Source organism: Asparagus officinalis, chromosome 7 (assembly GCF_001876935.1).
Source record: "Asparagus officinalis chromosome 7, Aspof.V1, whole genome shotgun sequence".
Taxonomy (NCBI): Eukaryota; Viridiplantae; Streptophyta; class Magnoliopsida; order Asparagales; family Asparagaceae; genus Asparagus; species Asparagus officinalis.
Window position 1 is genome coordinate 17991338 of NC_033800.1, and position 19536 is coordinate 18010873.

The 19536-nt window shown below is 38.5% G+C and overlaps 1 protein-coding gene across 3 annotated transcripts; it reads left to right on the forward strand.

Annotated features, from left to right (window-relative positions):
• LOC109851026 (increased DNA methylation 1-like) lies at positions 833-18364 on the forward strand. 3 transcript variants are annotated; one of them, XR_002249646.1, is made up of 10 exons: positions 834-982; positions 8944-10461; positions 10825-10954; positions 11058-11146; positions 12877-13115; positions 16301-16387; positions 16501-16600; positions 17184-17402; positions 17938-18106; positions 18231-18296. XR_002249646.1 is itself a non-coding variant. In XM_020421130.1 (9 exons), exons 1-9 carry the CDS (start codon positions 914-916, stop codon positions 18294-18296), a joined length of 2496 nt encoding a protein of 831 aa, XP_020276719.1. In that variant the 5' UTR covers positions 833-913; the 3' UTR covers positions 18297-18364. The 3 variants fall into 3 exon arrangements, 2 of the variants coding, with proteins under 2 accessions (XP_020276719.1, XP_020276718.1); XM_020421130.1 differs by lacking the exon at positions 17938-18106 and having other exon boundaries at positions 833-982; positions 12898-13115; positions 18231-18364; XM_020421129.1 differs by lacking the exon at positions 17938-18106 and having other exon boundaries at positions 18231-18364.

The following is a 19536-nucleotide window of genomic DNA, read 5'->3' on the forward strand; positions in this document are numbered from 1 at the left end:
ATTATCCCAAATTATCAGCAAATAAGGTTACCCCCGGTAGGGATTTTCAGTGGGAGAGTTTTTCTTCAAGAAATTAGAGAGTTTTTCTACAAGAAATCAAATTGATGTGTTAAGCTAATTTTTTTTTATTTTTCTATCACGTGCGGTTGAAATTATCCCAAATTATCAGCAAATAAGGTTACCCCCGGTAGGGATTTTCAGTGGGAGAGTTTTTCTTCAAGAAATTAGAGAGTTTTTCTACAAGAAATCAAATTGATGTGTTAAGCTAATTTTTTTTTATTTTTCTATCACGTGCGGTTGAAATTATCCCAAATTATCAGCAAATAAGGTTACCCCCGGTAGGGATTTTCAGTGGGAGAGTTTTTCTTCAAGAAATTAGAGAGTTTTTCTACAAGAAATCAAATTGATGTGTTAAGCTAATTTTTTTTTATTTTTCTATCACGTGCGGTTGAAATCCCAATTGGGGAGTATTTTTTGTTCACCGAAAATTTGGGATAATAAGGGATGACAATGTTAGGGGGGTTTTGTCATAGAACCTTAAAGTCAAAGGGGGTTTCTTAATAACACCTAAATTTAAGGAAATTTTCTGATATTTTGAAAGTTAATGGGGTTTTCTAATAATCGCCAAAAGTTAAGAAGGTGGGGGCTGTTTTCTGAAGAAAAATTAAAGACTTCTAAAACAAGGTAAGCCGTTTGATTGACAACTGGATGGATTAAACCCTAAACCTTTCAGGATACCAAGTTAATGATTAAAGAAATCAATTATCTAGGACTCCTAACGAGTCAAAAATTTTCCTAAATTATTATAAATTATAGATTCTCCTCGTCTCCTGGATTTGGCAGCAATTTTTTTTTTCTGAACCCCAAAATAACTAAAATAAAATAAAAAGAAAAAGGACGAAACTTTCTATCAATGGAGTTTGACGATGAATTGAGGAGCAGGAAAAGGAGGAAGAGATCGTTTCAAGAAAAGCAAAACGAGGTACTTCGAATCTCTTCCTTTTAGTTTACAATGCGATTACTGCATTCTCATTGTTGAGGGTTTTGGCTCTCGGCCATGGTTCTTAGATTCTCGTCATAACCACAATCTGAGTTCTCTCGAGATCAAACCCTGCCTTTAAGGTTTTGGAGAGGAAATTTGGGGAGTTTTATTGAAATTTGGGAAATTTTCATGGAGAATCAACAATACTGTGTTTAGGGTGTCACATGCAATTGTAGTGTGGCACTGCTTCATGCTCTTTTTCTGCTTTACATTTAACCCCTGTTATATTTGTTAATTACAAAATTAGAGCGGAACTGCAAAAAAGTAATTGTTCAGTTCATATATATGCTCAAGGCCAAAGGCAGAATCTCTTGATCAAATTTCAATAATTAACCCATGTTTAATATGATACATGTACCTTGATAGTTCTCGACGTGGTAAAGGAATCAGGGGGTTTCCTACCATGTGTAGACTTGTAGGATTCAAGTCATCTTAGTTGGAGCTTTCCAAGTTGTAATATGCTAGAACTTGCCTAATCTCAAGTAACTTAATTCTTTCTTCTTTTTTTTTGTGCGCGCGCGTGTGCGCGTGTGTGTGTGGAATTGTGACGATAAAAGCATCTCCATTTGCCTATCCGTTGGGGATGAGAGGTAATGATGACTTTCAAGCGACTGCCTTGCAGTTTTTCAACAAATTTCTAGAGGAAGCTTGCAAAGGAAGTATCTCTATCACTTACTGTAGCTTTTGTTGTGCGCGGCGGAAGCCTCGAAGCAACACGAACAAGAACAAGAACAAGAACAAGAAATAAATCACAACTAATAAGCCAAACACAATACCACAGCAAGACAACGAGTTTAACGTGGTTTGATAAGTTGCCTACGTCCACGGGGCAAGGAGGGGGGAGTTTTTACTATTAGAAATCAAGAGAATACAAATAGAGTTACAAATCTCGGAGGGGGGAGTTTTTACTATTAGAAATCAAGAGAATACAAATAGAGTTACAAATCTCACCGATCAAACTCTAAAACAAAGCTCTAGATCTCTCACAAATACAAATAGAGTTACAAATCTCACCGATCAAACTCTAAAACAAAGCTCTAGATCTCTCACAAATCTCCCTAAAGACTGCTAAAAAATGTCCTTACTTAACCCTAACTAATCAGAATTAGAGTTATATATCAGCTCCAAAACAAACCGGGTCAAATAACTGACCCAATTGCAAACCCGCTACGCGGTCGACCGTGACGGTCGACGGTGCAGGTATCGCGGTCGACCGCGACGGTCGACCGAACACCCCCGACAGAGAATAAATCGATTACAGGAAACCCACAGTCGACCGCGGCGGTCAACCGAACCAATTCCCGAGAGTTAAATTGCCTACAGGGTCCGCGCGGTTGACCGTCACGATCGACCGCCTTCAGTTCCAGTCTTACTCTCCTGCTGCATGTTCGCCGGTCGACCGTCGCCCTGACTCGCCCGGTCGACGCCCCCAGTCTGTCTTGCTGATTTCCTGAACTTCTCTCGTCACTTCTTCAATTCTCCACCTCGACGAATGTTTTTACCAAAACTGAGCCGACACCAAATCATCCAAATGTCCCACTTGTTGCATCTAGGACGTCGTGAAAACACCCCACGACAACGGACTCAATCCACAACAAGTCGGGAAACCAAGCGTGAGCTGAAACGATCTCCCCCCATCTGAATCAAACCGGCTGCTTTGAAAGACTGCCCACGTATCCTCTTGCCCAATGAATTAAGCCGAACGTAGTTCACCCAAATGGCCTCCAAATGCCTCAACACTGAAGAATGTTCAAAAGCTTCAAACAATGACCAAATTTCACACCTGAAACAACTTTGGTCATCATATTTGCAGGGTTATCGTTTGTGTGGACCTTCTCTAATATGACGTCTCCATCATCCAAAACATCACGAACAAAACGAACAAAATGGAATCTGACATCGATGTGCTTCGTGCGCGCATGATAAACCTAGTTCTTTGCCAAATAGATAGCCGACATGCTATCACAAAACACCCGAATGGTTTCATGTGCGATCCCCAAGTCATCCAATAATCCCTGCAGCCACAAAACCTCCTTAACAGCCTCAGTCACCGTCATATACTCCGCCTATGTAGTAGAGAGAGCCACTGTGGACTAAAATGTACATCGCCAACATACCGATGCACCTGCCAATGTAAACACATAACCTGAAGTAGACCTGCGCTTGTTAAGATCTCCAGTATAATCTGAATCCACGTAACCAATATAATTCTGCCCATTCTTCTCATCCTTCTGGAATACCAAACCAACATCCACGGTGTCTCTAACATACCATAGAATCCACTTCACGGTCTCCCAATGACCCTTCCCGGGGTCATGCATGTATCTCGATACCATGCTCACGTCCTGTGATAAATCTGGCCTCATACACATCATCGCATACATCAAGCTACCTACTGCACTGGCATATGGGATCTTCGACATATAATCTCTGTCCTCAACTGAAACATGCGACATCAATGTTGAAAGCTTGAAGTGGGGAGCCAATGGTGTGCTAACTACTTTTGCATTGCCCTCAAAGCTAAATTTCTTTAACATATTCTGCAAATAGCTCTTCTGTGTAAGCTTTAATCTCGCCTTCATCCTATTTCTCTCGATCTCCATACTCAATATTTTCTTTGCTTTTCCAAGATTCTTCATCTCGAACTCGGATGACAGCTCATCTTTTAACTTTCGAATAGCCGAAGAATTCCTAAAAACAATAAGCATATCGTCAACATATAAAAGCAAATATATGTGCTCACCATCATGTAGCTTGTGCATATAAACACATGGGTCATATGGGTTCCTTGTGTACCCTCGGCCAATCATAAAGCCTTTGAATCTCTTATATCACTGTCTTGATGACTGTTTCAAACCATAAAGAGACTTCTTCAGCTTACAAACCAATTCTTCTTTTCCTGTAACTTTGAATCCTAAGGGTTGTGTCATGTAGATCTCCTCATCTAAATCTCCGTGTAGAAAAGTTGTCTTTACATCCATCTGGACCAAATCCAAATCCAATTGTGCCACTAACGCCAATAAAATTTGAATCGACGAATGCTTCACAATGGGTGAAAATACATCATTGTAATCAATGCCCTCAAGCTGTGTATATCCCTTGGCAACCAATCTGGCTTTGAACCGAATATCCCCAATAGAAGATCACTCCTTCGCATATACCCACTTACAACTAATAGTTTTCTTACCCTTAGGTAGCTTTGCAAGTTTCCAAGTGTTGTTCTTCTAAAGAGATCGCATCTCCTCCTCCATAGCTTCCCTCCACCTGATTGAATTGGGACTAGACTCTGCCTCCCTGAATGTGGATGGAATCATATCATCAACGACCTCCACAGATAATGCATATGCGATCATGACATCATTATACCTAGTTGGCCGACGAATCACCCTCCTCAGTCTATCTGCTGTAATGGACTCCTGAACATGACTCTATTCCTGAGTCTTATCATCCACTGTATCCTCTATCTGCCTGGCTATCATCTTATCTCCTCCCAGTGTTACCTTTGTAGGAGCCTCGATGGATACAATGCTATCTGGAGTGGGTGGATTCACATCATCCTCCACCTGCTACGATATCTCAACTGTTTGGTCTCCCTTCACTTGCTGAGAGACTCGGTGCCTCATCATGTATGCCTCATCGAATGTGACATCTCTGCTAATAACTATCTTCGTGTCCTGTGGATCCCATAACTTGAAGCATTTAACGCTATCTCCAAATCTCACAAAGATAGCTTTTCTCGCCCTCGGATTTAATTTACCATCACTGACATGGTAATAAGCTGGACATCCAAATATCCGAAGCGACTCATAGTCACTAGCCACCGAACCAAACCAACATTCCAAAGGAGTCTTCCCGTTTATCGCAATACACGACAACATATTCATAAGATAGCTCACATAAACCAACACCTCGGCTCAAAAAGATCTATGCAATCCCCTCTATGTCATCATACATCGTACCTTCTCCAGCAATATACGGTTCAATCTTTCAACCACCCCGTTCTATTGCGGTGTCTCTTGAACTATGAAGTGTCTTCTAATGCCGTGATCCTGATAAAATTGTAGAAATGGATCACTCCTGTATTCTTCACTGTTATCTGAATGTAGAGTCTTCACCTTTCTACCTGTCTGCAGCTCCACTTTTTTTTTACTCCACAAAAATATCTAGGACCTGATGTTTATGCTTCATAGGGTATACCCAATTCCTCCTGGAATAATCATCAATAAAAGTGACAAAATAATCGGTCCCACCAAGAGATGTGTTCTTAAAAGGACCCTAAATATCTATGTGAATGTAATCTAATGTATCTCGGATGTTAGGAACAACGGTATCAAACTTCACTCTAGTCTTCTTTCCAAGTACACAATGCTCACACAGCTCCATCTTGCAGGTCTTAGCACATTTCAATAGCTCATATTTTACCAATGACTGTAGGAACTTAATCACCTGTATGTCCAAGTCTCATGTGCCATAAAGTGGTAGTGTCCTCCTCTGTAGTGATAGAAGCTGTCAGACCCCCTGTAACTGTCTTGCCCTTCAAATAGTATAGGTTATTTTTCCTGACACCTGGCATCACCATCATAAAACCCTTCGTGATCTTCATTGTAGCATCCTCTAAGATCACTCTATATCCATCTGCCTTCAAAGTCCCAAGAGAAATGATGTTCTTCGTCAATTGCGGCACGAACATTACTTCCTTTAACTCCCTAATCACTCTGTCATGCATCCTAATCCGAACTGAATCTATACCACTAATAGGGCATACACGATCATTACCCATAAGCACGATATCCCCTCTTTCCAACTCTTCAAAGCTGGAGAACCAATCCCTCCTAGGACAAATGTGATATGTAGCTCCCGAATCCATCATCCACTTCGTGAAATCAGCATAGCAAACCGACGGTAGTGCAGGACACGAATAGCCCGAAGAATCTGAATCTGAATGCTCATCAATAGCTTTTACAACATTCACTTCTGAAGCTTGTACAACTTTTCATTTGTTCTTCCCGGCTTTTTCCTTTCACTTTGGATAGTCAATCTTTCAATGTCCTTCTTCTTTACAATACCAACATTGGTTTCTACCAACACTCTTATAGGCACTCCTATTATTTAACTTTGAGCGGTTAAACTGACGACGGTTTGGATCTCGGCCTCGAACAGCTAATGCATCTCCCGATGCCTTCTCGGAGGGTTCACCATCACTCTTCCTTAACTCATAATTCACCAAAGATAAGGCTACCTCCTTATAGCTAACAGTAGTTCTTCCATTGATCATAGTTAAAACGAACGTACCATAATCATCTTTCGGCAACGAGCACAAAAGTAACATCGTCTTGTCTTCATCCTCAACCATGATATCCACATTGACCATATCTGAAAGTAGCTTTGTGAAATTATTGACATGCTCCCTGATGAAAACTCTCATCTTCATCTTTAACTGGTAAAACCTCTTCTTCAAGTGAAGTCGTGCTCTTAGTAAGATACTTCTCATTGAGTGTTTCTCTTCGTCGACGTCTTGTTCATAACATCATAAATAAGATCCGGCGTCAAGCATGACCGAATAATTCCACAAACTTTACTATTCATCTTCTTCTAAACCTTATCCTCCATGCCTTCGGGTTTCTCTTGTAACTCAAGAGTCTCCTCCAAATTCTGTACATCCAATGCGTCCATTACCTGATACCTCTATAATCCGAAATTAATCTTGTCGTCGAACTTCGGAACATCAATCTTCGTGTTATTGATGCTCAGACTCTGTATCGTCTTCGTAAGAAACGAACCTGATGTGCTTGCTTCTCCCATATTGTCGATCTAACTCTTCAGATAGGAATTCTTCACCGAATCATTCGAATAAGCCTGAAGCTCTGATACAAATTGTTGTGCGTGACGGAAGCCTCGAAGTGACACGAACAAGAACAAGAACAAGAGATAAATCACAACTAATAAGCCAAACACAATATCACAGCAAAACAACGGATTTAACGTGGTTCGGCAAGTTGTCTACGACCACGGGATAAGGAGGGGGGAGTTCTTACTATTAGAAATCAAGAAAATATAAATAGAGTTACAAATCTCATCGATCAAACCCTAAAACAAAGCTCTAGATTTTTCACAAATCTCTCACAATTGGATGCAGCAATTCTCTCCCAAAGACGCTCAAAAACGTCCTTACTTAACCCTAACGAATCAGGATTAGAGTTATATATCAGCTCCAAAACGAACCGGGTCAAATAACTGACCCAACTACAAACCCGCTACGCGGTCAACCGTGACGGTCGACCGTGCAGGTATCGCGGTTGACCGCGACGGTCGACTGAACACCCTCGACAGAGAATAAATTGATTACAGGAAACTCACAGTCGACCGCAACGGTCGACCGAATCAATTCCCGAGAGTTAAATCGCCTACAGGATCCGCGTGATCGACCGCCACGGTCGACCGCCTTCAGCTCTAGAGCCTCTGCTCTCATGTGCATGTTCACAGTCGACCGCCGCTGACTCACGGTCGACCGCCAGTCTGCATGGCTAATTCTTGCTGATTTTCTGAACTTCTCTCGCCACTTCTTCAGCTTTTACAGCCTATTTAACTTGAATCCACATCAAAAAGGAATTGTGCAACCAGTTGAGCTGATTAGGGATGAGATAGCGGAAAGAAGTGTACATACTCGGTTAACCAATCCGTTACCACTAAGAACACATTGTTCTGTGAAATCCATCGCAACATCGTCCTAAGTCTGTTCAGATATTGGTAAGGTTGGCTTAGTCCAGGAGTAGCCACATTCTTCCCTTTAGCTTTTTTATTGATATTACAAGCTTCATGATCACCCTGGATATATCTCCACTCCTACCTAATAGAAACTTCTTTTCAATTTATGAAAAGTTTCAATTGCTCCAGCGTGACAAACATTGGGGATATTTTATTGTGCTTTAAGAAGTTTCCGCTTGAGGTAATGAGGTGTAGGAGCAATGAGGATTTTTCTCTTTTAGCAGTATACTTCCATATCTTTATTGTACTTTCCTTCTTCCAGTTCTCCTTGAGACAATTTGGGGTCCAAGTCGTGGAACTATGGATCTTTTGACACCATTTCATAAATATCAGACAGCCAACTGTGCACACTAATAATAGCGCATAAAAATATTCTCTTACCCTTCAATCAATGCCCACCACTATCATCATTTCTTAATAACCCATAAGTAGCCCTATTGAGCCTTTGAGATTTATACTTCACTCTATAATCAAAGTCATACAAAACTACTTGTTCCGTATTGACTTTTTTCCAATAAATGTTAAAAGGCTCTAATGATAAGTTTCGATCATAAAATTTTTCTCATCAAGTAGATAAACAACCACAACAACAACAAAGCCTTTATCTAAAAAATTTGGGGCGAGCTATATGAGTCCATCTATTCTATTCTGTTCTGTTGAAGGCTATCTCCTCCACTAAAGTAAGCATCATCATATCCTTCTTAATGGTCTCTACTCAAGTTGTCTTAGGCCTACCTCTACTCCTTTCTCCATTAATTATAGCCTTATTACTCCTCCTAATTGGTGCACATAGAGATCGAAGTAGGTTTCACATTGGCTGTCGGCTACTCAACACAACCCTCCTATATCCTTGCTTGGAACAGGCAGTGAAAAGATAAACAATCTAGCGCAACACTGGCGGAGTTACATAAGCTCAAACTCTTCCCTTTTAATACAGAGCTGGCATAATCAATAGGTCTTCCATTTTGCATTAGAACTGCTCCAATAGTTCTTTTAAACAATTTGGTATCATATTTAATCCAACAGTTGCTAATATGCTATATTTCTCATGGGAACAAGCATTCCTAATTTAGTTAATGCTCTTCCCTTTTTTTTAATTCTAATGGTCTGGCAACAATGCTCTTAATGGTTTCCAGACAGATGATTCAGATTTGAACTATGAAGTGGAAGGCTGCTCATCATCCCAAAATGAAGACTCATCATCCCAAAATGAAGAATCATGGAAACCTGTAGTATTTCAACCTGTATATTGTACAGATTTAGAATCAATATGTGCAAGTTACATCAAGTGTGGCAGAAGCACAAAAAACAATCATAACACTGAGAAATTGCGAAAGCATCTTGTGCATCAGCGTTGGAGGATTGAATTTAAACGAGACACAATTCAAAGGTACCGTTATCTGTCACCTGATGGAAATAACTGCTACTATTCCCTTAATAAGGTCTGCTATGATTTGATGGACGGAAAGCAGAGAAATGAAAGCTGCAAGGGAGGCTACTCCAAGCACAAAAATACTAACAAAAATCATGCAGAATTTTCTAATATGGACATTGGGCTACTGGCACCTGATGGAGATGACTCTTTCCAAAATAAGTGCACTGAAGACTCCATAGATACCACAAAACTGACAGATTCAGAAGGTTTATCTTGTTTTCATTCTTTGTTGTTCTCTACTTCTGCAGGCATTAATGGACGATTATCTTCTAGTGGTAGCTCTTCTCCTTCAGGGAAACAAACTATGTTTTCAGACAATGTCTCTCGTAAGGTGGGCCTAACAGAAGGGAATCCAAAAGAAGCAATACAAAAATATGTCGATGTCATAGAAAATGGAAAACGAAAGAAAGATAAAGCATCGATAGAAAATGCAAAGAAGCATCTTAAGAAAACGGGTTGGAACTTGTGGATGAAAGACAAGAAAATGAAGAAGGAGTTAGTTTATACCTCGCCCAATGGGAAAAACTATATTTCTCTTTATAGAGCATGTAAGGGATTCTTGCAAGATTCTCAAAATGAATCTTCTGAGAAGTCTACCAGAAGCACCGACTCTAAATCTGCAAAGGTATGCAATAAATTGGTCCCGCAACCATCAGGTGAATTTTCTAGTAACAAACAAAAAAGAAAAATGAAGACGGGAGCTTATACTAAGCAGCAGAGGAGATCAAACAGCAGATTTTCATCATGGTCAGTGGACGCCAGGAAAAGACCACGACTTGTAGAACCTGCCACTACTGAACGGATTAGTAAAACAGTTTTGTCTTGGCTTATTGACAAAGGTGTGATATTACCACAGCAAAAGATAACCTACATTCGTAAAACAGATGGCTGTCCTATAAAACATGGGAGAGTAACTCATGATGGATTTAAGTGCAGCTGTTGTCATAAGGTGTTCAGTCTTGTCAACTTTGAGGCACATGCTGGTTGCAGCACTTCCCAACCTGCTGCCAGCATAATCTTTCGAGGTGGAAAGTCCTTGTTAGAATATCAATTGCAAGAAGCACTTGCTAAGCCTGAATATGTCCGACGAGTACGATTAAAGAGGAATTGCTCCCAGTATGAAGGTGACTCTGAATGCTCTGTCTGCTTTGATGGTGGTGAGCTACTGCTCTGTGATCACTGTCCATCAGCTTTCCATCCAGATTGCGTTGGTTTAGAGGTACATTTTTTAGCTCATTTCCTTGTGTATCATTTGGACTTTGTACTAGGAATGTTTCTAGCCTCTCGGGAACAATACGTAATTTCGCTCAAAATTGTTGATATACATTTTGTTAATCTTGTATGGTTCGTCTGACTTTCCATCTTCTAAATCCTAGTTTTCTTTTCTATTTTTCCTGATGATTATTTCCTTTTTGTACTTCCCAACAGTTTGTTCTCGATTGTCCAGAACATGATTATGAATAATCTTGCTGTGGTTTCTATCATATTCAATTTATTCTGAAAATGAGATGAAAGTTTGAGAAGATGAAATTTATTGTATAATACTATAATTATCTTTCTCTTGAATTTTGGTTTAATGTAGGGCGTGCCTGAAGGAAATTGGTACTGTGCATCCTGTCGATGTTGCATATGTGGCCTTAGTGAATTCAACTGTGGTACTAATCTGTTCACAGATAAATCAATATTGTACTGTGATCAGTGTGAGCTAGGGTGTAAGTCATTTATTTACTCCTTAACATGCAAGCAGATAAACTCTTACATGTCCTAATGATAAACTTAACTGGTGTCGTATTTGTTTTATTTATTTTCTAACAGATCATGTGGGTTGCTTAAATGAAAAAGAATCATCCCAGCTTAACAGCTGTCCAATTGGCAGCTGGGTTTGCAGTAAAAGTTGTACTAAGGTATTTTTCTACATTTTTGCATAAGCCGCATAAGAGTTATATAGTACATCATTGTGGGGATAACAAGTTTCTACTGCTTCATGTGTATTTCACCTAGTGTTGCTTCTAGGAATTACCTTCATTTTTTGCTCATGAATGCTCGCTACATCTGATATTGTTTGCATTTCTTTGTACTTCACGTAATATAGAAAATGACATCTCTCTTAAATGAGAAATTCCTTACTACATTGAGGATAAATTCTCAACTACAAAGCCTGGAAGAGATGACTCCTTTGGTTATATTATTGGAATCTTATCATGTATTTTATGATTGTAATAATAATCTATAAATAGGGGCTGTGCGATATGATGGCCTGAGAAACACCTAAATCTACCTAATATGGTGTTGTGTACCTTCTTTTATTGGAAACTTTTTCAATGTTTTCACATCTCTTTAATATATTTTCATAACCAGTGAATTAGGAAAGAGCAAAACACTGTAGTATCTCACCTTACAGATGCAAGCCACACCTTTAAGCCATCAAAAGGAGAAATTGTTTATAGTTTAAATGTGAGCTTAGACAATGATTTGCTTTTGAGCTGCATTTGTCATGTCCCGATAAGTTCCCACTGTAGGGAGGTGGTTATTTATGTCAGTCTCAAAGGGTTATTTATGTCAGTCTCAAAGGTTTCAAGTATTGTTCAATACAGATAATGTGTGGACCATATTTAGTCGAATTGTAACATATCAATATGATCAATATGAAACTGTTAGATATCTGAGTATCAGCTAATTGCTACTACTACTACAGATTGATAAATTGGTAATTGAATATGGCTAAGATAGTAGGATAATGAAGGTCTGAAGTTTAAAAAAAATACTGCTGTATTAGAAAAGAAATAAAAAGAAATCTATGTAGACACCACCATGTGAATCACCAAAACTGACTAAATTTTCAATACCCATATCCAATACTTTCAATTCGAAACCACTGATACTTCCAAATTGGCTAATGCTGATATCAAGATTCCAAATCTTATCACACATATTTCTTTTTTTAAATATAAATCTAAGCTCTTAAAGGAATAAAAATACTAAATCAAAGATTCCTTTTTTCAATCTTTATATATTACAAAATGAATATGTATAATCCCATAGAAGTGTATTTCAAAATGATCCAGATCAACTTTAGTTAGGAATAGAAGTTTGGAGAAAAACCTATGAATATTATCATGCCTAGACAGTTTTAGATTGAGGATGAATACTTCTACAAATTGTCAAAAGTGTAAAATAAACATTCCTTTCATTTTCCTTTGTGGATTAAAAGTATACAAAAAGTAAAATATGATAAAAAAAGGAAAATTCATCTTCTCTTTCGCTTTAGTGCATTTTGGAGTAAAAACTTAATCAATTCAATAAACAAGAGAGAAAAAAGATACAACAAAATATAGTATTTTTGTTATCATAAATATTTGAGATTATTCTTCTTAAGAATTTTAATTGGGTTTTTACAGCGTCTTTCAGTCTTCACTAGTTAAGTTTCTTAATAATGGTGTACACCCTTGAACAAAATTTTGTTTCTGCCCCTTCTTTAATTGCATCTCCACTTGTAACTTTTAGCTATTTATTTACTGTTTTATGCAAAGTTTTACATGCATTATGATTTTTTTCCCCTGTTAGATGGTCTCAAAAAGTATTCCTTTCAGTCAAGTTATTGCTGCTTCAAGATATTCTACTAACCAATTTGCAGATATTTAATCATTTCCATAAGATGCTTGGAAAATCCAACCCTACATCTGTAGAAGGTTTATCGTGGACTATTTTGAGATCAAACAAAGAGAATGGTGCTGATAATTTTGATGATGAAACCATTACCGAGTACCATAGCAAACTTCATATTGCGCTAGATGTGTTGCATGAATGCTTTGAACCTCTTAATGATCCCCGTACCCAGAGCGATGTTCTTACTGATATTATTTTCAATAGAGGGTGAGATTTCTATAATTAACTTCCTTTTCATTTATTTGATCTGTACTGTCTAATAATTATTGTGCGCATATAAATGCTTTACTGGTTATATTTTACTTTCTATTCGGAGAAACTTGGTACCAAGTTGCTCCAAGCAACTTGGTAGTGACGTGGCTTAATCTTGTCCCTACATCTATATTGGAGTTGGTGAAGGGTGGTTGAGGCTCTAACTTCGTGGTGTGATATAGGGGCAAGATTAGGCCATATCACTACCAAGTTGCTTTAAGCAACTTGGTACCAAGGTTCTCCATTTTTCTCATATATATATGTACATCTTTAATGACACCAAGATATAGAAAATAATTCTTATTAAACCAGTGTATAGAGAGTACTTCCTCTAGCAGTATAGCATCCTTATTTATAAAATGTTACCATCTACTTGAGTTGTATGCTAATCATTACATTTTTTTAGTTGAATCCTCCACCTTGTGAGGAGTAACACTCTCTTTTTCAATCAACATTAAAGATTTTCCTGCCCAGAGGAGCAGTAATCTATCAGGAACACTATATCATTTTCCTAAAAATTAATCTAACATTTTAGTGTAACAAATAGTTTTTCTTAAAGTGATGGCATATATTTTAAACAACTGGTGCTTAAGCAAAACAAACCATTAGGATATCAAGTTAGAGTGTGTCAATATTTCTGTCCTCACTTTTGTTGAAGTTGTAAATCAGAGGACAAGAAGAAAATATTGACATTCTAGTAGTTGCATAAAATCAAATGTACTCGATAATTATTAAAGCAGTTGGGCATATCACTTAGGGGTGTAAACAGATATCTGAGGCATCCAAATCTGATTAAGATCTTCATTCCCTTAAGTGGATATGTATATTAACGATTAGCATCCATTATGCTTCATGGTGTTTATGATCAGAGATGGAAATAGAGAACATGGTAAGATGTAATGCAGTTTCCATTACAAAATGTTATGAAGCCATGTGTGCCAGATGCATATTAGTGAATATGGATATTAACAATTAGCATCCATTATAGTTCATGGTGTTTATGATAAGAGATGGGTGGATGGAAATAAAGAACATGGCGAGATATAATGCACAGTTTCCATGACAAAAAGTCTACTTGCATATAATGTCTATTATGAAGCCATGTATGTCAGACATGTATGAGACTCATGCAATGTTTATGTTATTCCATAGCATTGCATTCTATAATTTTTCATGTGTTGATGTCTTATGTTGTGTTGTGTCTGTTCATGAAAGTCGTGATTCTGGGAAAATCTTTCTCAATATGAATTGTTATGCATAGAATTTGAAAATCAAGATTTTCTGATCAAAGTTACCCAGATACTTAATAGTGGCTCCTGTATCTGTGTTCAACACGACCCGTATCTGTGTCCATGTCCGACGCTGCTTGGGCACTTCTGGAATGTATGCATACATGTATTCAGATGCATGCTCAATTTGATAATACATGCTTTAGTTTAAAACACACACAGTACACTTCTTAGATGTAAATCTTGCACTTAACCTCAAATTTATATCTTACACTCAACCTCAAAATTTGCAGCTTGTTGGACTTTGGTGAGGTTTGTTTCAGTCCATATCCAATTCATAAGTATGATTCTAAAGGATCGTTTGGATATCTAGTTTGAAAACGAGACATTTTCAATTTATTATCTACTCATTAAAATCGACATAAGTGTTATAGACTTATAAGGATTTTAGTTCTCATAAGATGTGAATGATAAAACAATATCAATCTCATATATATTACTAATTTCCATGTGTATATATATAGTCCTGTTGATGTACCCTACCTTTTACAAGTTTATTGTGTTCCATATCTGCACCCATGTCCGTGTTAGCAGCCGGACCTGTATCGATGCAACGTAGTTACTGATATTATTGTGGTAAATAATGCCAAAAGTAGTTAATCTCCTTTTTCTGTAAGGGATTGGTTGTGTGTACAGTGTCTACAAAGACAGGTGCTGTCTTCATGCAGGCAGTCTGGACAATTTGTTTCCTAGTGGTAAAGAGATTGTGTCTGGAGAATGGCTGGTGATTGTTATTTTGTACTTTTAGGCTCCACACTCCAGACTTTGGATTACAGACGGCATTAACATATTAACATTACAAACGTTGAGTTTAGTCACAAGTTTAGGACCATGATTTATTTTCTCAATCAAAACCGAAGTTAAATTTAACGAGCGAAAAGAAAATAAAAATTTTGGAGGTCTCTGCGTGCATCACGCCATAGACATGCTGGGTGTCTGGTGTATATGTCTTGACATTTGGTCCAAAGATCCCCTTTACATAGTAGGGGAGTCTCAACATATACTTGCAACCAACTTACTGGTTTTCTGAATGTGGACTAAATGCGAGGCTTCAAAAGCCAACAACTCAAAAGGAAATTTAGCCCCGTGAGACCATGAAATATAGATGGAAGAAAATTTTCCGCTCTTTTATAAACATACATCCAACAATTAAGTTTTCATGTTGTTAGAGGACAAAATTATGACCCTCAAACCTCACCATAACTTCGGAGTTTTGGAGTAGTGGTAGGTTCTTTGAAATTTTACAAAGCAACCTAGGTTCAATTCCCACCGGTCATGAATTTAAAGCAGATTGTAAAATAATTGATACAGCTCCATGATTTCAGATTTCTGTCCATAGAAAGGGCGCTCAACCCCGGGGGCGTGTTAGAGTACAAAATTATAACGTTCAACCCTCACCATAATTTAGGGTTTTGGTGTAGTAGCAGGGTCCACTTGTAAATATCTGATGAGAAGTTATGTGAAAATGAAAAGTTGTACCACTAAATAAGATAGAATGTCCCGGAGAAGTATTTGTTCTTAGAGAAGCATTCTTAAAGAGTTTGACATACTTTTAATACAAGAAAAAAAAAATATAGAGTATGTGTTGTGGTCATCTTTAATTAAGAAAACATTTTATTATGAATCTGACCAATGTGGAAAATATGAAAAGACTTCAAAGAGGAGGAAACTTTAAGGTTTCCAGCCTTAGCTTGTTCGTTCTCTGATTATTTCTGAGTTTTCTTAAGCAATCAGTCTGTTACTGATATTTCTTGTTATTTGCCTCTTCTTAGACATCCTTCAAACGTGATAGATATCTATGCAATGTCTTTTGATGATTGATGAGAAATTTTTTATTATGGTCTCACGCAGGTCAGAACTACGTCGATTGAACTTTCAGGGTATTTACACTATCATTTTGGAGAAGGGAGATGAACTTATATCTGTCGCCACATTCAGGTACTGCAACAATAAGATATTCTGTGAAACCTTTCTAGTTATTATATGCTTGTTCTTTCAAAACTATATCCAGGAATTACAATATTGTCCTCCCTCTTCCAATGGTCGATTAGGGTCTACGGTGAAAATGTTGCAGAAATGCCTTTTATTGGAACTCGTTTTCAGTTTCGCCACCAGGGAATGTGTCGCCTTCTTGTGGGTGAGCTAGAAAAGGTAATACAACCAACAAATTACCAATAAGTGCTTATCATGTTAGTCCATAATTAGAGAATGATTGATATACATATCCATTTGAGTTTAATCGATTACTTTAAAAAGCCTAGATATCCACTATCCAAGCAGAACAACCATTTCTACCATGAACATAGTAACAGTTACTTCCAATTTATATCATGGTTTTTTGGCTTCATTGATGTTGCATGTTCCAATTGCTATATTCATCCTAGTGAACAACTTGATCTCCATCTGTTACTCAAGCATTCAGCCATCCTCTTCTCATTAACACTGAAGAGGCTCTCTTTAAGCTTGTATAACCTATATGTGATCAAACGAACCATAAAAATGATATAATCATAGTTCTTATCTCCCTTTAAAATATGTTTGTGCATCTTTGCTCGGTTTTCCCCATCTAATTCCTTAAACATGTGTAGATGGTTGAAGTTAGCAATTACGTCCGTCCTCATGCATATATGCATTTGGTGTTTATGTATGCATTAATGCCTGTTGAGGTGTCTAGGTGCATAACTTCTGTATTGTCATCATTTCTCTCATAAATGGATATGAATTTGGTTTGCAGCTGCTTTCTGCATTAGGGGTAAAAAAGTTAGTCTTGCCAGCAGTTTCCGAGCTTCTAAACACATGGACTGGATCCTTTGGGTTTGCTCAGATGACAAAATCTGATAGAATGGAATTATTGAGATACAACCTTCTCGGTTTCCAAGATGCTCGTATGTGTCAGAAGTTCCTCAGCACACCTTCAACAACCACAAAGGATCCAGAGAAGAAACTAATAAAGGTAATTCTTAGCAAACCTAAAGTATAAGGGTAAATTTCACTTAAACCCCGCCAGAACTTTGGGGTTTTGGACATAGCCCCCTAAAATTTTGTTTGTTCCACTTAACCCCCTGAAAATTTCTCATTTAGCATTCCCTCATCCCCAGCCCTCCTAACACTGTGAACTTTGATGGATCATGCGTCAAACACATGACAATAAAGGACTAAACTACCCCTTAGTTTATTAAGAATTACCCCCTTTATATTTTTCATTTTTGCGGGTAATATTTCAGAAAGGGCATTTTGGTCATTTGACCGTTATAGATAATGATGTCGGGAGGGTTTTTCCAAAACTTCATAGTTTATGGGGTTAAGTGGAATAAACAAAGTTCCCAGGGTTCTGTGCAAATCCTCAACGCTCTGGGGTTTAAGTGAAATTTACCCAAAGTTTATTGTATATTGCCTTTTCTCGTTTCCTCTTTCCCGCCTTGTGTATGATTGACAGTGTTGTCTCCGAGATCATGGATTCTGATTTGAAATTTTGTATTTATTTATAGGAATTCTGATTTGAAATATTGTTGAAGGGAATATCATCAAGTTGAAATGAATAATAAAATATCCAGAACATGTGTTCACATGGAACTTTTGCTTTTAGAATCTTTGAGACTATATACAAACCTTGGTTTCTTATGCTAACTGTTGTCAACTTGCTCAGTGCTTTTCCTGGTAAGTGCAAAGCCAGCTGTTTGATTAAGGAACATCCTATTCTCTTTTTGTCTATTATCTTAGCCATTGCGTTCTCTCAAAATTTTCTTGAGATTTACCATGATTTTATTTGGTGCATTTTCAGGTATCTTCACACATGAAGAGCATTGGACACTGTCTAGTATCACCTACTCTGGTAGTTTGTAGGTAGAGCTCATTTTATGTTTATGGTTTGCATTTCAAAAATTTTGTAGAGAACCTTATATTGAAAATAAAATTGTCATTTTTCAACCGGAAAAGTCTGGGTTGTGGCTCATTTTGCTTATCGGGTTGGATTTCTGAAATTTAACCTGCAGTAAAGTTTGCTAAAAAGTGGCAGGTTTCTATATCATGTCAAGTGTTTCATTTTTATAATGTTTTTATTTTATTTATTTATTTATTTATTTATTAATACTATTTTTTTATTTGTTTTGGGGGGTAAGGATGTAGCAGTTTTTTCTTAGAAAAAATTGTTTCAAGGCCCCAAAAAACAAAATGTGATATGCCCAAGCCCTATGTATTATTCCTAATGTGTATTAGCCCCATTATACTTCCCAAGATGTGTTCCAGCTCATGTTTACATTTCCCAAGAAAAAAAACCAAAAAAACCCAAACTACCCCTCCCCTCTTCTTCTTCTTCTTCTTCTCCTTCTCTGCCAATCTTTTTTTCCCTAGAGCCCACAACTCAATCCTCACTCTCCGCATCACCTCCCGGCCCACCATCTTCATCTCCGACCGCTCCCTCGCCCACCGTGCCCTCGTCCACCATGGGCCCACTTATCCGACCGTCTCCCCACCAGCGAGCCCAATCGCGTCGGGTCCTTTTAGGCATCCTTCCCCGCCTCCTGCCACCATCAGCCCGACGGCCCGCGTGAACCTCTTTGATCGTCCGATCTCGATGTCCCGCCGCATGGAGCAGCACCCCATCCACCTCATCTGCCGCTCCGACTCCCCCTTCCTCGGCCGCAAAGTCCTCGCCCTCTCCGCTTCAGACAGGCTCCAGTCGGGCCACGCCTACTTCATCCTCCCCTCCCACTTCCTCCACTCCGTCCTCTCCTTCGTCATCGTCGTCTCCTCCTCCTCTTTCGTCAGGAGCTTCGACAACGAGAAGACGAAGAATAGGATGGTGAGGGTGAGGGTGAAGGATGAGGTGCGTGCTCGCGGGTGATGGCAATGTGAGCAGGAGGAAGCTCTTTAACACGAGAGGAGGAATGCTGGAGGAGGAGAAGAGGAGGTTGAGGGTTTGCGATAGCGAGGAGCTGGAGAAGGAGTGCAGGCTTATTAGCGATGGAGAGTTATTGGCAGTGTTGGAGCCTTCTGTTCTGTTGGAGTGGCTGCAGCAATTCTATGCATTTTCATTTTCGGCGGTTGCCAGTTGCAGAAGCATCAGCATCAGAATCAGAAAGCTTCAG

What these genes read in the sequence shown, in the direction of transcription:
- LOC109851026 (XM_020421129.1), top strand. Translation starts at nt 914, where the DNA reads ATGGAGTTTGACGATGAATTGAGGAGCAGGAAAAGGAGGAAGAGATCG. An exon ending in TTCAAGAAAAGCAAAACGAG is followed by an intron (nt 983 to 8,943) that starts GTACTTCGAATC and finishes AATGGTTTCCAG; the next exon opens with ACAGATGATTCAGATTTGAA. An exon ending in GCAGTAAAAGTTGTACTAAG is followed by an intron (nt 11,147 to 12,876) that starts GTATTTTTCTAC and finishes ACCAATTTGCAG; the next exon opens with ATATTTAATCATTTCCATAA.